The sequence below is a fragment of the Cupressus sempervirens genome, chromosome 10 (genome assembly GCF_028749045.1).
Source record: "Cupressus sempervirens isolate cs-2001-9-10 chromosome 10, ASM2874904v1, whole genome shotgun sequence".
Lineage (NCBI taxonomy): Eukaryota > Viridiplantae > Streptophyta > Pinopsida > Cupressales > Cupressaceae > Cupressus > Cupressus sempervirens.
Window position 1 is genome coordinate 354,087,325 of NC_143127.1, and position 26,210 is coordinate 354,113,534.

Genomic DNA, 26,210 nt, shown 5'->3' on the forward strand with positions numbered 1-26,210 from the left:
TCCTTTTTTCAATGAAAAAATGGCTCAATTTGGGGCGGAGAAGCAACTATTTGCTGATCCTAAGCTATTCATGGTTAACTTGGTAATGATAATTGTTGCTGAAATGCAGAGGAAACGGGCGCTAAATAAGTTTTATACAAAAAATAGGTATTGCTAATGTCAAAGTCCACTACCCATCAGAATCAATGAACTTTTAGATAGAAATAAGCTTCCTGATCTGCCAAAATCTTTGTTCTCATGGTCTGAATTGTTTTTATCGTCTCCCAATTCCGATGCGCTGATGTGATGCCCAAATATCAAAACAGAAGACGTCTTATTTATTACAAATAAATAAATAACTAACATGTACGAGTTCAGAGATATTTGAACTTTCTAGTTTCAGATTTTCATAACAGATAGATTTTCTTAGCTCCAAATTAATTTCTTAACCTTATCTGCTTCGAACATAGATTTTTGGCTGACAGATACGACCCAGTTATGTGTCATAATTATTGACTGGCTGCGGACCATGAGCCAGTTGCTGTTCGATTGGAGTTGTATATTTTTTAATATATAACGACGGATAATTGTGATGTGATATATGCAGCACTTTAAACGGAAAAGATTTAAGATTTAATATAAGCATGCCGTCTACCGAGTTCTTTTAAAGATCAGATGAAAAATTATATAATACTGAAATATTATAATTATAATTGCTCACAAATTCAATAATATGGAAAGTGTTAGTTCATAGATCAGCAGAGTCAAATCGACCCTCTGCTTGGTACCGTTTAGTTGATTGGGGATTGGACATAGGGACACTATCAATATATGGAAAACCAATTCTTCGCTTAAATGAAGGCATTGAGGAGTCGACAAGGTTTGGTGTCATTATGGTTCGGCGTTGCAAGATAATTTAAAAGAGAAGTTTAGTAATATTTGCTAAAAGTTATAATGGTTGGTTGACATTTACAAACTAATTATATAAATTTTCATGAGTTGTCTTTTATAAATTGATAATTACACATACAATATAATGTATTGAATTGTGATTGAATTTGGAAATGTTCTTACAATAAAAAAATCTAGATGAAATAGAACATAATACTAATATAAAGTTACAATATCTAATCTATTTCACTCTACCTATAGTTAAAATAAAATACAATAGATAAATGGAAGAGGAAAAACTAAAAATAGAATAGAAGAAATAGAATAGAAGAGAGGAAACAAGTCTACTATATAAAAATATTATTATTGCCTTAGTGTGTTCATAATACACACATACACAAATAAATTTAATGTTAATTTTTAATTTAATATGAAATATGAGTAGTAATAGCATTTAAGTAAATAAAAATTATTGGGATAAATTATATTTGAAATAAAAGTAAGTGTAGGAGGAAAATACCATGAAAAGGAATGCAAGTTATAACAACTTTATTTATTTATGGAGATACGTTCAAGTATAAATATATTTAAAAAATCTCGTGTAATCCATAACAAACACAATCTCAAATTTCTACCAAGTTACTTACACTGGAAGAGTATAGTTTTTCTATTCTTTTCTCAAGTTTCTTCCTAAATATTGACCTATTGAGCCAAATAATAGTGTGTCATATTTCATTCCTAATCAATAAGAATAAAAATAAATGGACTTAAATTAGGAACCTGATACAAAATTTGTTCAACATCAAAATCCAATTGCCAAGGAAGATTATACAAAGTTTCATTAAAAGAATATCCTAGAACATAGAATCTATCTTACAAATAACTTTTTTCCATCTTGACTAGCATGCTTTAGCAACAAACAAAAGAAGACATGAGCATACATCTCATTGTTAGTGTGTGTCCCATAGAAGAAGAAAATAAGAAAGAAACTAAACCATGCTAATGAAAAACTACTTGACCATTTGTAGAAATCCATGGATTACCCTTGAAAGAACCATAAAAGAAAGTTTATTTTCAAAAAGCCTAGGGGAGAAAGAGAATACTAGAGAATTAGGAGAGTAAACATTAGTCAGGATCCACTTCAAACCAATCTAAAAATGGGAGAAGGAAATATGTTGAGCATTCTTGCCCTCAATGGTACCAATATAAAACAAGAAGTCAATTAAATCTAAAGAGTTGCAAGTTATCTAGAGGCACCACTAGTATCCATGGCAATGACTTGCACTAAAGACCAAATAAGCTTATTAGCCAAAAAAGCTCCACTTGAAATTTTGGTTTCTTGGAGCAACACTATGTTGGGATTTAGATCTTTAATTAGATTCTTGACCACAATATATTAATGGAGGTTATTAAAGTACTCCTAATATTCTAAGAGACAACAATCAACAAGGATGGAAAATTGAGCATAACTGCTCGAAAGTTCTTTGAATCCCATTCACAACTTCCTTATTTGTTGTCTTTTATCTTTGATCACAAATTGAGTGCATTCCCAGCTTTGGATGAACACCAAAATCTATAGACTTGTGAATCTTTAAAAGAGAAGAAGGGTGGGGGCAGGGGGAATACGAAGGAGAGGAAGTAGGGGGAGAAAAAATAGGGGAGGCAGTTGTAGGAAGGTAATTGTTATCAGTTTTTTTCGCCCCGCCAAGTTTTGAATTTCAAACGTCCAGCCTGTTCAACGACTAATTACAAGAGTTAATATTATTTTAATGCCTAAGTGATCAAGCCTTATAACATGGTTTCTGTAGCCCGCAGGTTCTCCATCATCAGACCTGAGGAGATCGATGGTAAGCGCTATGTCGCTTTTTAGAAGTTGCACGACGGATAGCATAGTGACATCATGCCCTGTCGATGCATGTCCGATGGGTCCAGTTTGCAGGTCATCCAAGGTTCTTTGGCGGGTTGAAAAAGTTTCACAATGGGCAGTCAGTTTCACGGGCCGGAGATGAGAAATGCCGGTGGGGTGCCATGTCGCCATCAAAAAACTCATGAGTTTTTCGATAGCAACATAGCGCCCGACCGACCAAAGACATGGTGGAACCATGGGTGATATGGAGGGGTGGTCGCATTGAAGTTCTGATGCATTACCAGCTCGGTGGACCTTGACGTCAACAGGGTTGGACCCACCATCTTCTGATGTTTCACACAGCTTTCTTCACCCTTGGATCGATGCAGATCGACGGTTGGTGCTATGTCACTTTTTGAAAGTTGCACGACGAATATGATAGCGACATAGTGCCCTTCTGCCGCGTGTCCGGTGAGTCCCAGGTGTGCTCCATCAGATGTCAGTGAGGATTCATCAGTTGGTACGTGGCCAATTCCTATTCATTGATGCACTGAGGGGGATGATCTATCTTGCTCACTGTCAGATCAGTTAAGATCAACGATAGGCGCCATCTTGCTATGCTGAAGTTGCGCGGTCTTTACCATGGCAACATAGCACCTCAGTGACACGTGTCAGGTGGGGCCGTGTTATCTCGTAAACCTCAGGGGTGATGCCAGGTGTGTTGACAGCGTTTTGCAGGCCCAAAAGCGGGGGAGCAAAGTGCGAAATATGACGAGTCTTCACGATCGTTAGATTAAGTTAGATCGACGGATGGCGCCATCTCACTATGGTGAAGTTGCACGATCTTTACCATAGTGACATAGTGCCCTTTCGCCACATGGATCAGCAGGGCTAGGTCTCGCCAAGGTATGTCTGTCAAGTATTGCCAGGTGTCATTCGAGTGTGGTGTGGATGCTGAGATGGCACCAGGTATGATGGGCCTGGGGTAAGAACAGTATAGTGGTACAACGAGTCTTCTCGATCGTCAGATTTAAGGCCGATCAACGGTTGGTGCTATCTCACCATCGAAAGCTACATGGTGGATACCATGGCGATATAGTGCCTTGTTGACACGTGTCTCGTTGGCTCGTCCAGGGTTGACGGTTAACGGCTGGCAGTTAGTGTCGCAGTTAGGTTTGTGATCATCACAGTTAATGATAATAGTTCAAGGGTGGTGCGGTTAGTTTAATAAAAGGAGGTCAAGCGCAGAGGACTTCCGAGGTAGCAGAATGAAAAGAAGCGATTGCCCTGCATGGCCTAGTTGGCTTGTGAAACTAGGTTGACTTTCTGACCCCGCTGATTCATGAACCAAAAAAAATGAAGGCGATCTATTTTTTTGTGCGATTTGATCTTCATGATCGATCTTAACCTACCCAAAATGAATGCGAAATGAAGAGAGACACTCTATCGTCTCAGTCGATCCATCTATCTGGTCAGAGCACAGTTATGGTGTCGTTTCTGTCTTCTCAGGGCATTATTTGGTGCAAGATCAAATTTTCTTCAGATCCCCATGATTGTCCTCCGCAGGACTTAATGGTAGGTAGCTGCGAAGTCATTTCAGCAGGAAAAGATCTCAGTTATGCCTGAACTATAAAGGCACATTTTGTAGTTTTTGTGAGGGGACCTTCTCTCTAATTTTCCTCTGCTATTTCTCTGCAATTCTAGTGAAAATTCCCCTATGCCTCTGAACTGTTTGATTCTCCACTTATCTCCTTTAGCTATTGGTATTAAAGTGCAAGAATTCTTTGCCTGTGCCATTGTTTTGTGGAAATCTGTAATCTGCATGACTGTATCTCTGCTAGCCTGTGAATGATATATAAGTGAACTTCTTCCTTGTGTCATTCATCTTGGTTTTCTGATCTGTATGTGGTTATTTGATTAAAGCAAGTCTAGATGTGTATATCCTTAGTTTCATTCTGGTTCAGTAGCACATGTATGGGCAGAGGTTGGTCTGAACACTCTATTCTGGTGCATCACCTCCTTAGATTAGAACTAGGTAGATTTGTTTTCGTGCTCTCCTTCTCCCTTTTCCTCTCCAAGAGTAGTTAGGTGCGCTCTGATAGTAAGAGGAAGCCAACCTTCTCCGGAGACTCAACCTTGCAGTTCAAGTCCCACAGCTTGGAGGTTGTTTCCATGTTTCACTAGGTTGTCCTTGCACATAGGCCTTGGACAAGGGTGCAAACCTAAGTGACAACAGTAACCATGAGGAAAAGAGGAGAAGCAGGTGACGGAAGAGGATAGGGGAAGGGGGGAGGGGAAAAATGGAAGTAGGAGGAGAAGGAACAAGGGGAGCTTGAAAAGGGAAAGGGGAAACCATAGAAACTAGAGGAAAAGAGTGAAACCCAAGTGAAGGAATAGGAGCAAGTAGTGACTCCAAAGTTGATGATGGAAAAGCTTCGGCACTAGGGGAAGAGGAAGGTAAGTCCACAAACATGGCCAACTCCAAACCAACCTTATGGAAATCTGCAAGAGTAGTGGGAAAAAGGGCTAGACTAGGTCTCTAACCTAACATTCCTTTCCCAACAACTTGTTGAACCCTTGGTATTTAGTCTTTGATTGTTGTCGTTGATGTTAATAATGTAATTATAATGACCATATGGTATGGCTAATATCATGTAATTATCTTATTTGATTTCCTTAAATATTGTTCAACACATATTCAAGAAAAACACTTAAGTATTAAACAATTGACACTTAATGTTCACATTGGTTTAGATAATGGTTATAAAAAAAATAGTTTTAGTCTATGAGAAAGTCAAAAAGTTTTTTATCAGATAGACCCCAACTATCATACTTTTTTGGAAAGGTCTCCAAGTTAGCTAAAATGGGTCTTTGTTAGTTTTTGCATAACACATGTATGGAAAGAGAATAAGTCTATTTATAAGAAACAATTACCAAATTGTTATGACAATTTTAGTAGTTTTGAGAAAATTTGGTTTAGGGAAAGTTTGGGGTATGTACCTGCCTCAAAAATTTCAACTTTCTTGGTTTATAAGTAGAGGATGCATTCCTCTAAAACATCCAATAGGTTGTTTTGATAGAAGTTGCAGGATTTGTGTGGAATTCCTTGTAGACTGAACAATTTGTAGGCATATTTTTAACAACAAAGAAGAGGGTAATGCTTTATGTTTCTATTTTCATATTTTTGATTTTATTTTTATTGGAAAAGTTTATCAAAGATAGAAGAAGGGTTATATATTTCTTCTTCATTCATTCATATCAGTATTTGATCAGATCTTTTAATGGAAAAGGAAAATATATTTGGATATTGGATGTTTTGTGGAGAATAGAAGTATATCTTGCATTATGTTTTCAACAAGAAGTTGAAACTAGTGATTCATGATTTGTGTTGTGACAAAGATGATCCTCTAATTTTATATCTCATTTGTTCATTTTGGAAGTTGGTGCTTCAGGTGTAAGGGATTGGTGTTTCTAAAATAGGATGTTGGTGCTTCAAGTGTAAGGGATTGGTGTTTCTAAAACAGGGTGTTGGTGCTTCAGGTGTAAGGGATTGGTGTTTCTAAAACAGGGTGTTGGTGCTTCCTAGAGTTATAGCTCTAAAAGATTTGCCCAAGAGGCCAATAAAGTTTTAGATTCAAAGTGGTTACCCTAAGGGGTTTTCCACATTAAAATATTGTGTCACTTTGTTATTCATTAACTATCTTGCTCATGTGTTAAATTTTTATAACTTGTAATTGTTACAAGTTTTGAAAAGTATTCTGAACCACAGATTCACCCCACTCTTAGTGGTGTTTATATTCCAACAAATGGTATCAAAGAAAGGTTCCCTACATCAAGTTTGACAACTTTGGGTATATTTTGGTTGAGTAGAATACTTATCTTTTATGGCTCAAGATAGTTCTTTTAAGGTTCTTATTTTTGATGGACCAGATTATGCTTTTTGGGAAGTAATGATGCAAAGATTTTTTGTTATCTATTAATGCTGATGTTTGGACTTTAGTTGTTAATGGTTATAAAGTTCCTAGAACTTTACCTATAGATCTTGATGAAAAGAGGAAGTATGAAACTAATATGAAAGCTAAATTTGCTATACTTAATAGTTTATCTAAATAAGTTTTTGTTAAGGTAATACATTATAGTTCTTCTAAAGAAGTATGGGACAAATTAAAAAACACATTTCATGGTAATGATAGAGTTAAAGAAGCCAAGATACAACATTTGAAATCAAGATTTGAAGACCTTAAGATGGGCAATGATGAAAAGGTAGAAAACAATCTCCTTAAGATAGATGAAACTGTAAATGGCATAAGAGGACTTGGTGAAAAAATTGATGATATTGATGTTGTAAAGAAAGTTTTGAGATCTCTTCCTAATTAATTTGATTCTAATATATGTTCTATAGAAGGAACTAGATATATTAATAAGTATACAATGGAAGATATTCATGAAGCACTTGTAGCTTATGAAATGAGAAAGTTTGGCAAGTAGGAATCCACAAGCAAAGAAGTAGCATTCAAGGTGGAAAATAAAATGAAGCAACTCTCTTCAGAATCAAAAGATCTTGATGTTCTTGAAGCGCATTTATCAAGGAAATTAAATAAAGGAGTAGGTAAATACAAAGGTAAACTTCTTTTAAAATGCTTCAATTGTGGTAAAATATGACACTTTGCATCTAAATCTCTTTATAATAGTCATGATGAAGTAGAGATGAGAAAGAGAAATCAAGTAAAAATAAATTCTATAACAAAAATAAGTTCTTAAGAAGAAGAAGAAGAGTTTGATTGCTGATGTATTAGATAGTGAATCTAGTAGTTTTAAATGCGATGTAAATGAAGTTTCATTCATTGCTATAGAAACTACTTGTCAAGAATTAGATAGTGATGATGATGTTGCACTTGTTGAGGTTGATTAAGAATGTGAATTTCTTTATGCACTCAAAAAGATCAAGGAACTAAAAAGGAATTTAATTGTTCAAGAAAATTAATTCTGAAAAGAAAAAGAGAACTTTGAAAAAGAAAATAAGGACTTAAATCAACAAGTTATAGAATTGAAATTACAAGTTGAGGAACAAAAGAGAATTGACTTTGTCACTAAGGAAGAGTTAAGTTCTAAAGATCGGGAATGTACAAGTTTAATGAATAAATTAGTAACATATAGAAGAAAGTTAGAAAAATATGAGAATACTAATTTGGATGATATGTTAAGGAAACAAAGAAGAACTAATGATCTAATAGGAATTGGATTTGAACTTGGACAATGTTCTAGTGACCAGAAAGATAAATATTTATTCGAGATATTTAAATCTGAAAGTAAGGATACAAATCAAAATGGTACAAATTCAAATTGAGGTAAAAATTTAGATTTTAATCAAATTTCTATTGATAAAAATCAGGTTATATCAAGCATGTCATTCATGGGAAAAAGATACTCAAATAGGTTCACTTCTTTCTTTGATGGTTATTGCTTCACATGTCATTAATATGGACATAGAATAAGTAATTGCAGATACATATCAAGGAGGAATTCAATGTTTCATTTTGGTTATTCCTTTCCTAAAATGAATGGTCTAAGATGCTACAAGTGCAATCTCTTTGTCATGTTATGAGTAATTGAAAAAACTAATTCAATTTAGAATGATCAATTTTATGCTAGTCTACAAGTTGATAAAGAATTTGATACTAAAGTGACTAAGATATGGAGGCCTAAGATGAATAAGTCTATTTTTGTTCAAATGGCTCTACATTATGAAGAAAAGGACTTTTGGATAATTGATAGTGGTTCTTCTAGACATATGATAGGAAATAGAACAAAGTTTGACAAATTGATCAACTACAGAGGTGGAAATGTTAGCTTTGGTGATGATTCTTCAAGGAAAATTAAAGGTTTGCGTTCTTTAATGTTTAAAGTGATAAAATGTTCATTCATGATGTGTATTATGTTGATGGTTTAAAGTGCAATCTTCTAAGTTTTAGTCAAATTTTTGATCATGGATAGGAATTTGTTTTTGATGACCATGGTTGCCAAACCAAATTAAAATCTGGACAGTTAGTTGCATCAGGTAAAAAATCTAAAAGCAATGTATACAATTTAAAAGATATCAGAAATACTAACAATCATGAAGATGTTTGTCTTATGGGACAGGTGAATGAAAGTTGGTTATGGCACAAAAGACTTGGGCGCTTGAATTTTGACAACTTGGTAAAAGTTAGTAAGCATCAGAAAGTAAGAGGTATGCCATGTATAATTGAGCTAGAGAATGTTATTTGTGAAGGGTGTCAATATGGTAAACAAACAAAGGCATCTTTTCCTTCAAAATAATATTATGCTTCTAAAGAATTGCAATTAGTACATACTGATTAATGTGGTCCTACAAGGACAATGTCGTTAAATGGTGAAAAGTATTTCATGCTTTTTTATAGATGATTATACAAGAATGACATGGGTAACATTCTTAAAGCATAAATCAGAGGTATTTAACAAGTTTAAGATTTTTAGGAAAATGGTTGAAAATGAGTCAGACATGAAGATTAAATGCTTATGTTGATTATTGTGAAAAATATGGCATCAAAAAACAATATGTAGCATCTAGGACACCTCAACAAAATGGAGTTGTTGAGAGAAATAACTGAATAGCAAAAGAAATGAAAAGGACTATGTTAGATGAATCTAAAGTACCAAAGAAGTATTGGAAAGAAGCAGTTCAAACAATATTATATATTTAAAATAGGAAAAAACTAAGGGTAAAAAATAAGTACACTCCTTATGAGTTATGGTATGGATATCTTGCATATGTTAAGCATTTTAGAATTTGTGGAAGTAGATGCTTCATTAAGAATTCTGATGATAAAATAGGAAGCTTTGATTCAAGATGTGATGAAGGAATCTTTTTAGGATATTCTTCTCAAAGTAAAGCTTACAAATGTTTTAATAAAAGGTTGAATAAACTAATTGAAAGTGTACATGTGAAAGTGGATGAAGTTGTGTAGGATAAAAAGGAAACAAGAATGGATAATACTTTCCTACAAGATAGTGATAAAGACTTGAAAGAAGTAGATAATAAAGTTGATGAAGGCGAAGAGGAGATAAAAGATCAAATAGAAACACTAGAACCCACACGTACAAAGGCTATAGGAACAAGATTGAAGAAGTATCATCCTCAAGAATAGATTATAGGGGACAAACATGTAGGTATTAAAATGAGAACAAGAACTAATTCTAGTGAATGTACTAATCTTTGTTTGCTATCTCAAATTAAACCTAAATCATATAAAGAAGCTAGTATGGATGAGTTTTGGGTTAATGCTATGAAAGAGGAACTAAGTCAAATTGAAAAGAATAAAACTTGGGAATTAGTACCTAGACCTAAAGATAACAATGTAATAGGTGCTAAATGGGTCTATAGAAATGAACTTGATGAAAATGGAAAGATATCAAGGAACAAGGCTAGATTGGTTTGTAAGGGTTATGCACAAATAGAAGGTGTGGACTTTGATGAAACTTTTGCACTAGTGGCTAGAAATGAAGCAATTAGAATCTTTCTTGCATATTCAACTTTCAAGGGCTTTAAAATGTATCAAATAGATGTTAAAATAAGATTTCTTAATGGTTGTCTTGATGAAGAGGTTTATATAGATCAAATTGAAGGATTTGAAAACAAAGACTATCCTAATCACGTCTATAGGCTATAAAAGGCCATTTTGTTAGTTTAAAGAATAATTTTGACAACTGAGTGTCAATACACTTAACCATTTTTCCACTAAACAAGTGCCGAGTAACAGTAGGTGCCAAGTGTTAACAAGTGCCGAGTAATAGTAGGTGCTGAGTGTTAACAAGTGCCGAGTGATATAGTTTTGTTTAGGAGCTGAGCTATCCAGGAAACAACATGTGCCAAGCATTAGCAATACCTTAGGAGCCGAGTAACTCAGGATATCAGCATAAGAGTTTTTGATTGCACAAACTATGATGTAAACTATTTTTGTAGCCGACATAAGATAAATCTCAAAAGATATAGAGATAATAACGAATCTTTTACATTTCCTATGCAATTTGCATGCAGCCAATTGGAAAACTTGGAAAGGCATGCAACCAATCAGAAAAAGACAAGTATTGAGTAGGAAATTGAGATTCAATGTGGATCGTAGATCCATATCTAACCCTAAGTCTTCGAAGTCTTTTTAAGGAAGATGAAAGGTTAATTAAAAAAAATGATGAGAGGAGTAGAGTAGAATTAAAAAGGAAAAATAGAATGGTATTTGGCGAGAGGAGACTTAGAAAGTAAGAGCAATAATTCATTAATCAGTTGATCAGAAAAAAGCAAGGTAGACAAACAAAAATAAGAGCTTAGAGGATCGAAATTAGAGAAAGAGCTAGAACAAGGTGCCTGCATTCAGTAATCAAGGATTATAAACAATCAGATTTTTAATACTTAATACTCTCTTACCATTGTATTAGAAAGAAAATCCTATATAGATAGGTTGGCTTAACAACTATTTGTAGATCCTTATCAAAAGGTGATTAAATCCTTTAACAGGGTGACTTTTCATGTTAAGTGTTTGAAATCCTCTAACTAGGTCACTATTGACATAGTGTAAAGCCTTTAATAGGGCAGACCATTAGAAGTGGTTGAACAATATTGCTGCAGTAATTTTTGTGGGTATCATCCCCACCCTAGTTTTACCTTCTTATTCCTGGAGGGTTTCTGGGTTACCAAATTCCAGTGTTATGTGTTGTTGATGCATGTGTTTAGTTTCATGTTTACTTGATGTATTTACATGTATGCAATTTACTTCCGTCTAAAAGTTTTATTGGCTAAAGTGTGATACTTATGATTCACCCCCCCCCCCCCCCCCCCCTCTCATAAGTACTCTTTCCATATTTGAATATTCCAACAATTGGTATCAGAGCTAATCTAGGTTCTCACAAGGAAAAGCCTAACAACTTGGAGGAAAAGATCTAAAGATGGAAGCTTTCAAACTTGGAAAGATCTTTGAAAATCAGGTGATAGATGTGCAACTTGCTTTGCATAGCTTGGAGGAATTTAGAAACAATTTGAGAAATTCATTAAAAAAAAGGAAGGATCTAGCCATAGCCGAAAATGAGATAAAATACAAGGAGATTGATACCACCAACATATTTTCCAATAGAGACACTAAAGATTTTGATGCAGCAATAGCAGAAATGATGGAGAAAAACAAAGCTCAAAAAGAAGAGATAAGATCTCTCAAGATAGAACATGAATCACAGGCCATAATGATATGTGAAATTACTGAACAAAAGAAAAGAGCAATTGATGATAAGGTCATGATGGAAAATGACAAAAGAAATCTTGCAAATAGACTTGAAGAAAAATGTACTGAATTGACAAGGATCTCAAACATGCAGATGGATACACTTACCCAAATGATGAACCTTCATCATGAACTCAATGTGAAATATATTAATATCTCTACTTTGAAGATGCAAAATGAACAAATGCAGCATGAATTTAACAGAGAAAAAGAGGTGGCAGAGAATCTCAACAAGTCAAGTGAAGCCATAAAATATTTTGAACAGTTGTTGAAATCCCCAAAATCTGCCCATTATACATCAGGACTAGGATACAATAGCACTGAAGTTGGGGAATCATCAAAGCATGCTAAACAAAGAAGTGACAAAGGTAAGAATTCAAAACCCACTTGTCATTACTATAATAAGAAGGGGCATACAGCTAATGTGTGCAAGAGTAGAAGATTTAATCGATCAAACACACCCAAAAATAAGAGTTTCTATCACAAGTGCAACATGCAAGGACATATAAAACAAAATTGCAGATCCAATGTCACAAGGACTCAGAGATTTGATGGACATTGTCATAATTGCAAAAAATATGGACATAGAGCTTTTGAATGTAGATCAAAGCCTATGTGGACATTAAATCAACCAGCAAAGACATCAAACCATGAATTTTGGGATTACAACACCAGGTACAGTTGTCACTATTGTCAAAAATATGGACATACACCCCAGAATTGCATAAGAATGCATTTCAAGGGAAACTATAAAAGATGGTTGAGTCAAACTACATGTTTCAGTTGCTTAAAAATTGGTCATGTTAGTAGTTTAGCAATGGAAAGGCAAAGATAGATGTTGGACATATTGGAAGTGAAATGAATAAGACATGGAAGAAGAAAGATGAGTATAGCACATAAAGTGCAGAGATCACTTCACCTAATAGGTCAAGTGATCACACTTCATCAAATTAAGCAAGAATAAGTGTGTGGGATTGATAAACCAAGTTACATCATACATCAATTCCAAGACATAGAAGAACTGCAAAGAAGAAATCAACATAAGTAAAGATGCTAAGTCAAAATTGAGAGTTTTGCAAGATCTGTCAAAGTTGTCTTCAGGTGTCGAGTTGCTAACAGCGACCGAGTTGATAGATGATGCCGAGCTATGAAATATCAATAGGACCCAAGCAACGTGAAACACAATGGGTGTCGAGTCATGTTGAAACCCTTCAGGTGTCGAGTAGACAGTTGTTAGTGCACTAAGCATTAATTACTCTGTTTTGAAGGGTACATAAATTTGATTTTTGATCATTTTCCCACCATTCAAATGAGAAGCAAAGCCGATAAGAGTGGAGAAGATCAAGGTCAGCTTAGAAGCCATTTGTGAAGATTTCAACAGCAATTCAGGACAAGTTTCATCGATTTGAGGTATTTTACTTAAGTGTCAAGCTACGCAGAATTTATAAACTTGTTTAAATCGTAAACCCTAGTTTGGCAAACAATGGCATCTAGGTCAGGAACCACTAAGGGTAGAGAGAGTCATGAAATACAGCTGGTTAGCAATGAAGTTAAACAACCTGAATTCAAGCCCATTCCAGAAGTAGCATACAAGAATGATCCCGCAGGTGCATTGTCAGTTATTCCTGATAAAGTTGTTATGGTCCAAGATGTTTGCAGATGTTATAACTGCAAAATTTGAGCCATAGGAGATTTAGAGATCTACAATGCATATGACAAGCTATGTGAGAACAAAAGACTGAAAGATGAGTTCTCAATAATATAAAGAAAAGGATTAACCAAAATCCTAGAATTTTTGATTGTTTTCAAAACTGAATGGGTACGGATAGTTTTGAGCAGAATACATGATGGAGCCTTTTGGTTAGAGTCAGGGCTAGTAAAATTCACCAAGAAAATTGTTCATAGGGTTACTGGTATTCCAACCCTAGATTAGCCAAAGACCCTGCGAAGTGACAAAAGGGAAGTAATAGAGAAAAACACAGGTGCTAAATGGAACAATAGAGGAATGACTATTGACACAGTCACAGATCCCCTACTAGATTTTGCTGTGAGAATCATTTCACACAAATTCTATCAATCAAGTAGGTTAAACAATGTACCTTGTATAGCAGTTGATGTTGCATAGAAGATAATTAAAAAAGATCACACTTATGATCTAGCGGAGCTCATGTTTCAACAGATTAATAAAAATTTGGGAGCTATAAGGAAGAGCAAGGGAGCTCAGTACAAATTTGGATCAGTTTTGGTGTGCATATTTTTCTATCTGATGAAAGAATTCCCTTCTGTGGGTAAGGTAAGATGGAGTCTAGACAAAACAATTGTTGAACAAGTCAATGGATACATTGAACAGATGGGTGAAAATTTTGATGCCCAAATGACTAGTTACTTTGAGGACTTCAAAAAGTCCATGAAACAAAGAATGAGGATTCCAGTCTCATTGACTTAGAAATATGAAAAGGACATTTGTTTTCTTGTAGATATAGATTATACCTATATACAAGCAGTTATACCTAGAGTAAGATGGCTTAGGCCACTTGGTTATGAACTTGATATTGATCAAGCTTCTACAATGATAACAACCCTCCTTGTAGAAGAAGCTGATAAAAATGCAAAAGCTTTTGGAACCTATTATGTTGTTAAATCAAGGGTGATAACAGATTTGAAGATTGCTTCTACAGTAAAGAAGAAAGAAAAATGGTGAGACAAATCAGGAGAAAATTTGGTGTTGAAGAAGAAGGAATAGCAGAAGAGGAAGGAGAAGATATTGAAGAAGAGGGAGATAAACCTCAAGGTTTGACTCAAGGGTTAGGAGAAGATAAAGAGGAAAGTGTCGAGGAAGAAGAAGCCGAGGAAGTACAAGTTAAAAGAAAGGCCACAACTCCTCCTGCTCCTCAATCTAAGGGAAAGAAAGTAGCTACTCCTGCACCAAAGAGACCTACCACAAGGGCTGCAGCACAAAAAGCCCAAGAGGAGGAAAAAGGAAAGAAGAAAGACTCAAAGAAGACTGCTGCCAAGTCTAAGAAAAGAAAATTTGTTGCCCAGCCTGAAACAGATGAGGAGAAGATAGAGTCAGAGGAAAACAATCAATTTCAAGTGGTAAGACACAAACCTCAGACTGCTCTTGATAAATTATGTTCAAAAATTAGGAATGATGATTTCAAAGGTTTAAAGAACCCAACTTTTTCTAAGCTTACCAAAGAAGAGCAAAATAAATTAGAGGAATCTGTGTATGCTATGATGGCTGAATATAAGCACACACCTCTAGAATTAGATGAATCAATGCCTAAAGAATTGTACAAAATTGTAGAGGATAAATGGCATTTTTGTTTACAAATGGAAAGGGAGATAAGGGAGTCAACATTAGCTAGATTGTTTCTTGATTTGTCTAAAGATCAAGTAACAAATGTAGTAAAAAGGCATAATAATAGATTCACTCCCAAGCATAGAGCATTCAACATATTACAGAATAAAATTGAAGAGGTAGTTACAAAATCCACAAGATTGTGGAAAATAGTTTACAAGAAAATAGAAGATGTGTATAATGAAGAATATTAGGCAGAGGCAAGTGCCAAGATAAGGGAAAAGAAGGTGTTAGGAACCAAGGAAAAAGAGAAGGAATTAGTGGAGAAGAAGAGTGAAGAAGAAAAGGAAGAAAAGGCACATACAAAGGAGAAAGAGGAAGAGAAAGATACAACTGAGCCATAAGATCAAAGTATGCAAGACACACAAGTATCTCCTCCTAGTACTCCTCATGCCACCATCAGACCTACAGATATTTTAAAAATAAAAGATTTTACAGACGCTTCAAATCCAAACATCAATCCATTAACTGCAGAGGATTTAGAAATCCTTGACCAATCATCACTAGTAGCAAAATTAAGTTCAAATCCTATATTGGTCATTGTTGATGAATTACAGAATCTAGAAGTTAAAACAAAGATAGTCAAGGTAAAAGCACAAGTGCCACCCTCGACCATACAAACTACTGGTATTCTATTTCTTTCACCACCACCTCCACCAAATATAGTCACTTATACACTTCAAATGCTGAGTAGAACAGTAGGGGAAATAAAAGAAACATCTGAACAACCAACAAGTTCAACAACACCTAGTGATCATAAAAGGGATACTCAAGATGAAGAAAAAGATGAGACAAAGAAGGAGGAGGAGTCTGCAATACAAACACTGGTTGCATTACCAAAATTTGGTACTCCAACACAAACTCTTCAGTAATCAAGCACAGATGGGTTATAGCTACAAATCAAGACACCAGGCTAGAGCTCATCAAAGGCAGTCAGGAAACTTCACTATGGAGTTCCTGAGCTTGATGAAGAAATAAAGATCCCATATTATGAATCTAGCACTCTCACTGAAGAGAAGATCAATGAAATTCAGAGTGCATTGGATAGAAGAAGGAGACAAGAAGCACTAAGAAAAGAACACAAGAATAAGCTTACCTTGAATGAAATCAAAGACATATTCATAGAAGCTTTCTTCTTATAGTCTCCAGATGAGTCAAGACCAATTATAGAGCAACTATCTGATATAGTTGACCAAGTGACTAGTGAAGACCAGGAAACAAACACCAGATTGCTTGAATGGTCAGAAAGGAAGCTCCAAGGCAAGGACACTAGCTAGAAAATACTGAGCTTGGAGAACAATCTGAAGATTTCTAGCATGCAACTCCCCACAAATCCAGCTCAGAGTGAGAAGCATTTTTCCCAATCACTTCACACACAAAGAGAATAAGTTGTCTTAGCAGCAGAGGAGGCAACCACAAAAGCTAAATTGATGCAAATTCAATCCTCAATAACTACTCATTTGGAACTACTTCACAAGGAGCAGATAAATGCAGAGACAGTCCTCAAGAAAGACCCCAATCTTTCTTCATCTAATGGACTTGTACACCTAGCAGCAGAGATTGCCATCCAGCATAAGTCATTGGATGTCGCACTAGCAAATTGGGATGCAGCTCTGAAGGTACTCCTTGAAGTAAATAGTACATTTTTGGTCAAGTATGGCATTTCCTTGTAAGACCCTTGACATAAGTGTCAAAAAGGGAGAGAATAAGTATGGGGGAGTGATAAGAAGAGATTAAGTATGGGGGAGTTAAGTACAGGAATGAAATGATAAGTATGATAAAAGGGGGAGATAGCAAATTTTGGGGGCAAATTTTGAGATAGCAAATTTTGATTAGTCAGAATGCAGAAATAGGATAGAAATCACTGAGTGTACATACAGGATCAACTAACAAGGAGTCATAAGGATCTTGTTAAGTGTTTTTGCCACTCATGTCAAAGGGGGAGATTGTTAGTTTAAAGAATAATTTTGACAACTGAGTATCAATACACTTAACCATTTTTCCACTAAACAATTGCTGAGTAATAGTAGGTGCTGAGTGTTAACAAGTACCGAGTAACAGTAGGTGCCGAGTGTTAACAAGTGCCGAGTGTTAACAAGTGTCGAGTGATACAATTTTGTTTAGGTGCTGAGCTATCTAGGAAATAGCATGTGCCGAGCATCAGCAATACCTCAGGAGCCGAGTAACTCAGGATATCAACATAAGAGTTTGTGATTGCACAAACTATGATGTAAACTATTTTTGTAGCCAACATAAAATAAATCTCGAAAGATATAGAGATAAGAACAAATCTTTTACATTTCCTATGCAATTTGCATGTAGCCAATTGGAAAACTTGGAAAGGCATGCAACCAATCAACAAAAGACAAGTATTGAGCGAGAAATTGAGATTCAATGTGGATCGTAGATCCATATCTAACCCTAAGTCTTCGAAGTCTTTTTAAGGAAGATGAAAGGTTCATTAAAAAAATGATGAGAGGAGTAGAGCAGAATTAAAAAGGAAAAATAGAGTGGTATTTGGTGAGAGGAGACTTAGAAAGTAAGAGCAGCAATTCATTAATCAGTTGATTAGAACAAAGCAAGGTAGACAAACAGAAATCAGATCTTAGAGGATCAAAATCAAAGAAAGAGCTAGAACAAGGTGCCTACATTCAGTAATCAAGGATTACAAACAATCAGGTTTTTAATACCTAATACTCTCTTACCATTGTATTAGAAAGAAAATCCTATGTAGATAGGTTGGCTTAATAGCTATTTGTAGATCCTTATCAAAAGGTGATTAAATCCTTTAACAGGGTGACACTTCATGTTAAGTGTTTGAAATCCTTTAACTAGGTCACTATTGACATAGTGCAAAGCCTTTAATAGGGTAGACCATCAGAAGTGGTTGAACAATATTGCTGTAGTAATTTTTGTGGGTATCATCCCCACCCCAGTTTTACCTTCTTATTCCTGGAGGGTTTCTGGGTTACCAAATTCCAGTGTTATGTGTTGTTGATGCATGTGTTTAGTTTCATGTTTACTTGATGTATTTACATGCATGCAATTTACTTCCATCTAAAAGTTTTATTGGCTAAAGTGTGATACTTATGATTCACCTCCTCCCCCCCCCCCCCCTCATAAGTACTCTTTCCATATTTGAATATTCCAACATCTTTATGGTTTGAAACAAACTCTAAGGGCTTAGTATTCTAGGTTAGATCAATATCTTATCAAAATTGGCTTCAGAAGAGGTGGTGCTAATAGAAATTTGTACATATATAATACATATGATGATGTTCTCATTGTTCTTATTTATGTTGATAATATAGTATTTGGATCCAATGATGATGCTTTAAGTCGAGGTTTTTCAAAGTTTATGCAATTTTAATTTGAAATGTCCATGCTTGGGGAACTATACTATTTTCTTGGGTTGGAAATTTCTTAGTTGGAAAATGCTATTCTTATCCCAAACTAAGTGCACAAAAGAAATGTTAAAGAATTTTCATATGGAAGATTGTAAGTCTATGGGAACACCAATGATAACAAGATGTAAACTTACTAAAAATGATGATTCTCCTAATGTTGATCAAACTACTTATAGATTCATGATTGGTAGTTTACTATATATCACAACTTCAAGGCTTGATATCATGCATGATGCATGTTTGGTTGTAAGATTTCAATCTTCAGCTAAAGAATCTCATGTTATGGTAGTTAAAATAATTTTCAGATATATTTAGGGTACTTTGGATTACAGAATTTGGTATCCTAAAGATGATGATTTTAGGTTTGTTGCTTATACTAACTTAGATTGGGTAGGTTGTTTAGATGAAAGAAAAAGTACTTCAAGAGCAACATTTTTCTTGGGCAACAAGCTAGTGTTTTTGCATAGTAAGAAGCAAGAATCTACTATACTTTCAACTATACAGGCTGAATATATAGCTGCATTTTCTTGTTGTCAAAAAGTTCTTTGGATGGTTCAAACTTTATTAGATATGAAAGTAATAGTGTCTAAACTAGTTCCTATCTATTGTGATAATTAGAGTGCAATCAATATTTCTAAGAATCTAGTTATGCATTCACACACCAAGCACATTAATGTTCATTATCATTACATAAGGGAACATGTCTTGAATGGTAATGTTGAATTAGAGCCATATTTGAAGGGTTAAGAACAAGATTGGGGGTTTTATCCATCTCTTCTCTTGCATAAGTTCATAAATGAGTGATACCTATTTCAGGGGGAGCATATTTTTCTTATCTTTTTGTTACATTGAAACCTTGGCATATCTCCTTTGTCATTGATGTCAAAGGAGGAGAAAAATGAAGAAGATGTCTACATGATGGATCTACAAGTATAGATATACATGGATCTACAAGTATAGATATACATGGATATACAAGTATACATATATAGATACAGGATATACAAGTATACATGGATATACAAGTGGAAGTTGGTATTAACATCAATGCCAAAGGGGCAGTATGTTGAACCCTTGGTATTTGGTCTTTGATTGTTGTCATTTTTGTCAATAATGTAATTATAATGAGCATATGGTATGGTCAACATCATGTAATTATCTTATTTGATGTCCTTAAATATTGTTCAAAACATATTCAATACAAACACTTAAGTGTTAAACAATTAACACTTAATGTGCACATTGGTTTAGAAAATGGATATTAAAAAAATAGTTTTGTTCTATGAGAAAGTCAATGAGATTTTTTTTAAGATAGACCCCAACTATGATACCTCTTTGGAAAGTTCTCCGAGTTAGCTAAAATGGGTCTTTGTTAGTTTTTGCATGACACATGTATGGAAAGAGAATAAATATGTTTATCAGAAATAGTTACCAAATTGTTATGACAGTTTTAGCAGTTTTGAGCAATTTTTTTTCTAATGGAAGTTTGGGGTATGTAATTGCCTCTAAAATTTTGACTTTCTTGGTTTATAAGTAGAGGATACATTTCTCTAAAACATCCAATGGGTGGTTTTGACAAAAGTTGTAGGATTTGTGTGGAATTCCTTGTAGACTAAACAATTTGCAGGTAGATTTTTAACAACAAAGAAGAGGGTAATGTTTTATGTTTCTATGTTCATATTTGTGATTTGATTTTCATTGTAGAAGTTTATTAGAGGTAGAAGAAGGGTTATATATTTCTTCTTCATTCATTCATATTGATATTTGATTAGATCTTTTAATGAAAAAAGAAAATATATTCGGATATTGGATGTTTTGAGGAGAATAGAAGTATATCTTGCATTATGTTTTCAATAGGAAGTTGAAACTAGTGATTCATGATTTGTGTTGTAATAGAGATGATCCTCTACTTTTATATCTCATTTTTTCATTTTGGAAGTTGGTGCTTATTGTATTCATGAAGTTGATGCTTCACGTGTAAGGGATTGGTGTTTCTAAAACAGGGTGTTGGTGCTTCCCAAAGTTGTAGCTCTAAAAGATTTGCCCAAGAGGCCAATAAAGTTTTAGATTCAAAGTTTTTTTTTACCCTAAGGGGCTTTCCATGTTAATATATTGTGGCACTTTGTTATTCATTAACTATCTTGCTTATGTATTAAATTTTTATAACTTGTAATTATTTCAAGTTTTGAAAAGTATTTTAAAGCATTGAATCACCCCCCCTTTTAGTGATGTTTGTATTCAAACACAAATGAACTAGATTTAGGGGAAGGGATATCTAAAATCAAGTGAGCAAAAATGGAATAGTTTTGATGAAAAATAATAGTATTTTCACACTCCAAAAATTGAACCATAGAGCCCAACATTGATTTGAGAACCAAGACAGGAAGAATAGTCCTTAGAACCACTAAGACACATAAGTGAATATAGTGAATCATTCATGATTATGAGTGACAATGTCCACAATGAGAAAATCACTAAAGAAGTTGGCTATTCCTTCCAAAAAAATTTCGTCCCAAAATTCTAGAGGAAAACCTATAAGGCAAGCCCAAGTGGAGGCTGCACTAGAAAGATGAGTAGCAAGATAAAAGCCCGACCTCTATATGCTCATCTAGAGGGCATTATTACCTAGGAACCAAGAACCTGAAGCCAAAATACTTAAGAAATATTTCTAAAGAGAGAAGGAAAAATAGAAGAAAAACTTAGGTAGAGCCAACACAACCATTAAACCATTGAGGGATCAAGAGGCAAGAACCCATTTGTAAACAAATACGAAGTCTAGCCTTCTTCTTCCAACCAAGGAGAAAGCCATCTTAGCAAGATTCCTATCTGGCGACCGATATTGAATTTGAGAACATTTACCTTCCCTAGTTTTCACAAATAAAACACATCCTTTATCTTGTAGAGTATTTTCCTCTAAAAGATCATTCCATTGATAAGCTGCAAAACCTAATGACCTTACTATAGAAGAACAAGTGTCCCTTAAGGAAGGCTAAGAAGGACCCACAAACACCTCTAACCTAAAATTTTGGAGAAATAAAACTCATTTGAAACATTGAAAGACTCACCTTGAACAACCTCTAGGACACTGTTTTATATGTAACAAATATTTAGATACTTCCAAACCATCTCCACCATTTCCCTTCTTGAAAGCCTCTTGTGATTAAATGGTGCTTTGGATTAGATGGTCCAATAAGATTAAAAACATGTCACTTGTGTTTTTTTGAGATATCCTCATCGAGGGAAATATTTTCTAAGGCATTCGAGGCACTTCCTTAATTGAAACTAATCATGAAATTGAACCCAACCTAGAATTATGGTAAGAAATTCATAGTTAAGTTTCAATAAGTTATCATGCTTTTACTATTGACATTCTCAGGATTGCACATTAAGAAAATAGAATAGGGATTTTCATAGGTTTCTTCATATAGAGTTTATCCTTATCCTTAATTATCACAAGCATCAAATATAGTTTTTGGCTGAAATAACATTAGAAAAGTTGGCTAGAATCCTCATTCTAGCAAATCATTTTTTTTATTCATGAGGTTAAGTAGATTTTAGGAGAAGAGTTCATTAAAATTGGTCACATGTAATAGGTTAGCTCTGACATCCTAGTGGCCTTTGTATCCATTATTTTAGTAATGGGTGAACAAAATTATCTATCGTTTAATTGTGTCATGTATTTTATTATAAGAAGTTATTTGGGCAACCTGAATCTTCCTATTGAAAATGTGGATGACAACTTGGTGGTTCCCTACTCAAAGGATTATCATGCCAAGAGTGGGCTAAGGGATTGTAGTGAAAAAAATAACAATATGATTAAGCAACCTATTTTTCCTATGAAGGATGAGATGACCTTTAAATTCAAAAATCTTAACATCATGAGAAATATTGGCTTCTTCTAGAAATGGCTTGGATAGAAGGTGGATACTAGAGATGATTGGTAGAAATAATACCTTATTAATAGAGTTTTTGAAATTGTGATAGGGGAGATATTTGGGTTGGTATTATTTGAGGATACGATGATGTTGAGAAGCCAATTAAACCTAACAAGAGGAGAAGGGAAAGGAAATTAAATGTGGGTCCAAGATCAAAGCCAAACAACAGACTCATTGTTCATGAGAACCGCCTCCTCCCAATAGTGAATATTGAACTAGATATATATCACTCCCTTCTATGCCAGAATAAACTAAGAAAGAAAAAAGTTTCCATTCCTAGTAAATATTTTTTCCTAGAGGTGATGCTTAAGTTTAATTATTATGGATAAAAATTTCTGATGTGAGATATGATATTCTTACTCTATGATGCATATGATCTTCCTTAGGTACAAGAAATGAGATTGCAAAAATATAGTTGATAAATAGTGGTTGATAGATCTAATACTCTAAATAGATAATCAACTACAATAGAAGCATTTTATAATATTTTACATTTTAACATAATCACCACTTTGGCTATTATTGATAAAGAATATGTAATGATCTCATTCTACTAAGTTTTAAGATTCACTACATATTGAAGACATAATCGAAGCAAATTATAACAAATAGAGATAACTTTGTTGTAAATGTATCACATGAACATGTTAATTGAGCTAATAACTATATATCCCTTTTTAGTTATTAATAAATAGATATCCAAATTTGAATATGTCAAAAATAATATATAAAATTTTTATAAACTATAAAACTAATATAGTTATTTACATGATAATTAAAACAACTTGTTGTAAGTTTGCCTCACTTACTCTATGCATGTTACAAAGTAAAAGAAGGGTTCCAACAAAATAGTCTAACAATTTGGAGTAGAATTGATCAATTTCAACCTTGATTATATCTACTATTTTGCTTCGCCACATTATCAAGAAATCTACAAAACTAACTAAACTACTTTTCTTATTTATTATCACTCTCTTGTCCTCCTCCATGTTATGGCCAAAACAATACTAAATGCATCAATATAATTTTTGTACATGAAAAGTAAGGTTCTTAGATGAACTAATTTATTAGCCTAGCTCTAATTTTCTTATCATAGGTAATTATCCAAAGTAAAAAATTTTCCTAATGAAGAAGATTATTCTTTTGGAATTCAAATTTCAAAAATATAAAAGAAATTGCAACATGTCTCTTTCTTTAAAAGCTCATTGCATCAACTAAGTAGATATTTATTATTGTGAAAGTGAAAAGTGTAGACCTTTTTTTCCTTGTATATATTTAACAATCACTTTGATTTATTTTGAAAAATTAGTGTACAAGCATTAAAATATGTATGCTAGCATTATAAAAATAATTTGGTTATTAAAACAATTAATAAATATATGAAATTTGACCAAGTTTATCAATTGTTTAGTAGGAAGTGCATCTTGTGGAGATGTTATCACCATTTAGAAAGTAAATTATAAATTAAATACTACGTGCTAGTATAATTGATGATAAAATAGAAATAATAGGAATAGTTAGCATTGAACATATAGACAAAACATTATATTATTAAATGAAATATGCGTTAGAAAGTTTGAAAATGCTTATCAATGCATTTTTTCTTTCATTTTTACTTATTTGTCATGAATTTTATTTTTTTCACTTAAGTATAATGAATATAAGTTTTGTTTCAAATATTTATGTGACAAAGGATTTCATATAATCTAGAATGTTGTTTAGTTGTTTGATATGAGAACATGAGCTTTTAGGTTGAAACTTCTTTGGCTAAGAACCAACAATCGAAGGGTATCCATTTTGTCAAGTTCACTAGTAGCACCATATTAGCTCCATTTCTTATGATGTTGGAACCTTGTACTTAATGAGACTTGATTCCCAATAGACTTATTTTGAACCCTTCTTTAAATTCACTAACTATAAAATATCATTAATATTTCAATCAAATTTTGAACATTGAGAATATAAACTTAATTATACAGCAGACAACACTATACTTAAATAAATCAATTTTCAAAGATTAATTTTCAAACATTAGACAAATAATTTAATATAAAAAAATACTACCACAATTTTAAAACGGGGTCAAATGTTGAGATTATATGTTCACCGGCAACGATAGCGTCGCACACGAAGTTCATGAAGGGAATAACTAGAAAACTAAGCGACGAGAAGAAGTTATCATCTTGTTTATTCAATCACTTCCCTTTTTAATGGGGGTTGTTATCATTTTTCTCCATCGATGTTCTGCTACTTTTGACAGAATAACAAATAGTCGACAGGAAAAATGTGTCAGCTCTCTAAAACGACACAGAAATGACGGAGCTTACAATATTATATGTAACACAAGTCATATTTAACAGCTTCTTATTTCGCAAGTCATAATTTACAAAGAAGACTATATTTAACAACTGCCAATTGATTGTCAATTCCCGTGAACGTTCTTTGTCGTATCTAATCAGCACTCGAATATTGCCGAAGTATTCCTTAAACAGCGTTTACAGGGTCTATTTTGGCCTTCAAATATCCTGCAGTTGGGTGTATCTCACAGAATTCATCTGTAGATTAAAATTAACCTTAGATTGGAGTAATGATGATAATGCTACAGATTTTGTGTGGGCTACTGAGTTGGGTCTCAGTTGGATCAGCGGACCCAACAGAAGGATTTACTGAACTGAACTTGACTAGTGCAAATTTTCACATAGAAAAGCCATTTGATAAGGAGGTCTCGGAGCGCTACAGCTTCATTGATGGCGTCCACTCCATGTGGGTTTACAGCGACGACAAACCTCTTAACAATCACACCAACACCAGGCCCAGGACAGAAATCCAATTCACGGTTAACTCTCTCTGAATAATCATTTTCCTCGGAGATTTTCTATAAACTATCTTGTTTATGTTTGAATGATGTTGTTATGGTGCAGGGATATGACTATTTATTAGGAGTGTGGCAGTTTGAGGGGGACGTTTATGTACCGCAGGGAACGTCGGGTGTTTGCGTCATGCAAGTTTTCGGCGCAGTTACACACAACACATCGTTGATGATGCTGGTAAAGGGAGGAAATCTTACGCATTACAATGACCAGGTGGTGGCGTCTGATATTTATGATCAGTGGATTCATCTCAACGTTATTCATGATGCAGATGAAGGGAAAATAAATGTGTTCGTGGATGGGACGGAGAAGATGGTGGCTAATGATGGAGGTCATGCCAACCATTATTTTAAGTGTGGAGTGTATGCTAACAACAACGCTTCATCTTGCATGGAGTCTCGATGGAAAAATATCAAGCTTTGGACCAAATGACTTGCAGCCTTAGTGGCAGCTGATTGTTGACGTTTTGTGTGGAATAAGTGTAATAACTGGAGATGAGTTAGAAGGAAAAGAATCATCGATATGTTATTTGTTGTAAAGAGTATGCTGAGAAATTGAGCATGAATCAGTTTGCATGATATAAGTTAAATCTAACTTACAATCTCTGCCGTTATGTGTATTCTGAAATGAAAAA

General features: G+C 34.2%; 1 protein-coding gene across 1 annotated transcript; it reads left to right on the forward strand.

The window, feature by feature from the left end:
- The first annotated feature begins 4,144 nt into the window (after window positions 1–4,144).
- On the forward strand, window positions 4,145–26,008 carry LOC149534048 (citrate-binding protein-like). The gene is made up of 4 exons (XM_089805956.1): window positions 4,145–4,236; window positions 25,166–25,263; window positions 25,343–25,542; window positions 25,628–26,008. Exons 1-4 carry the CDS (start codon window positions 4,145–4,147, stop codon window positions 26,006–26,008), a joined length of 771 nt encoding a protein of 256 aa, XP_089662082.1.
- The last annotated feature ends 202 nt before the right edge of the window (window positions 26,009–26,210 follow it).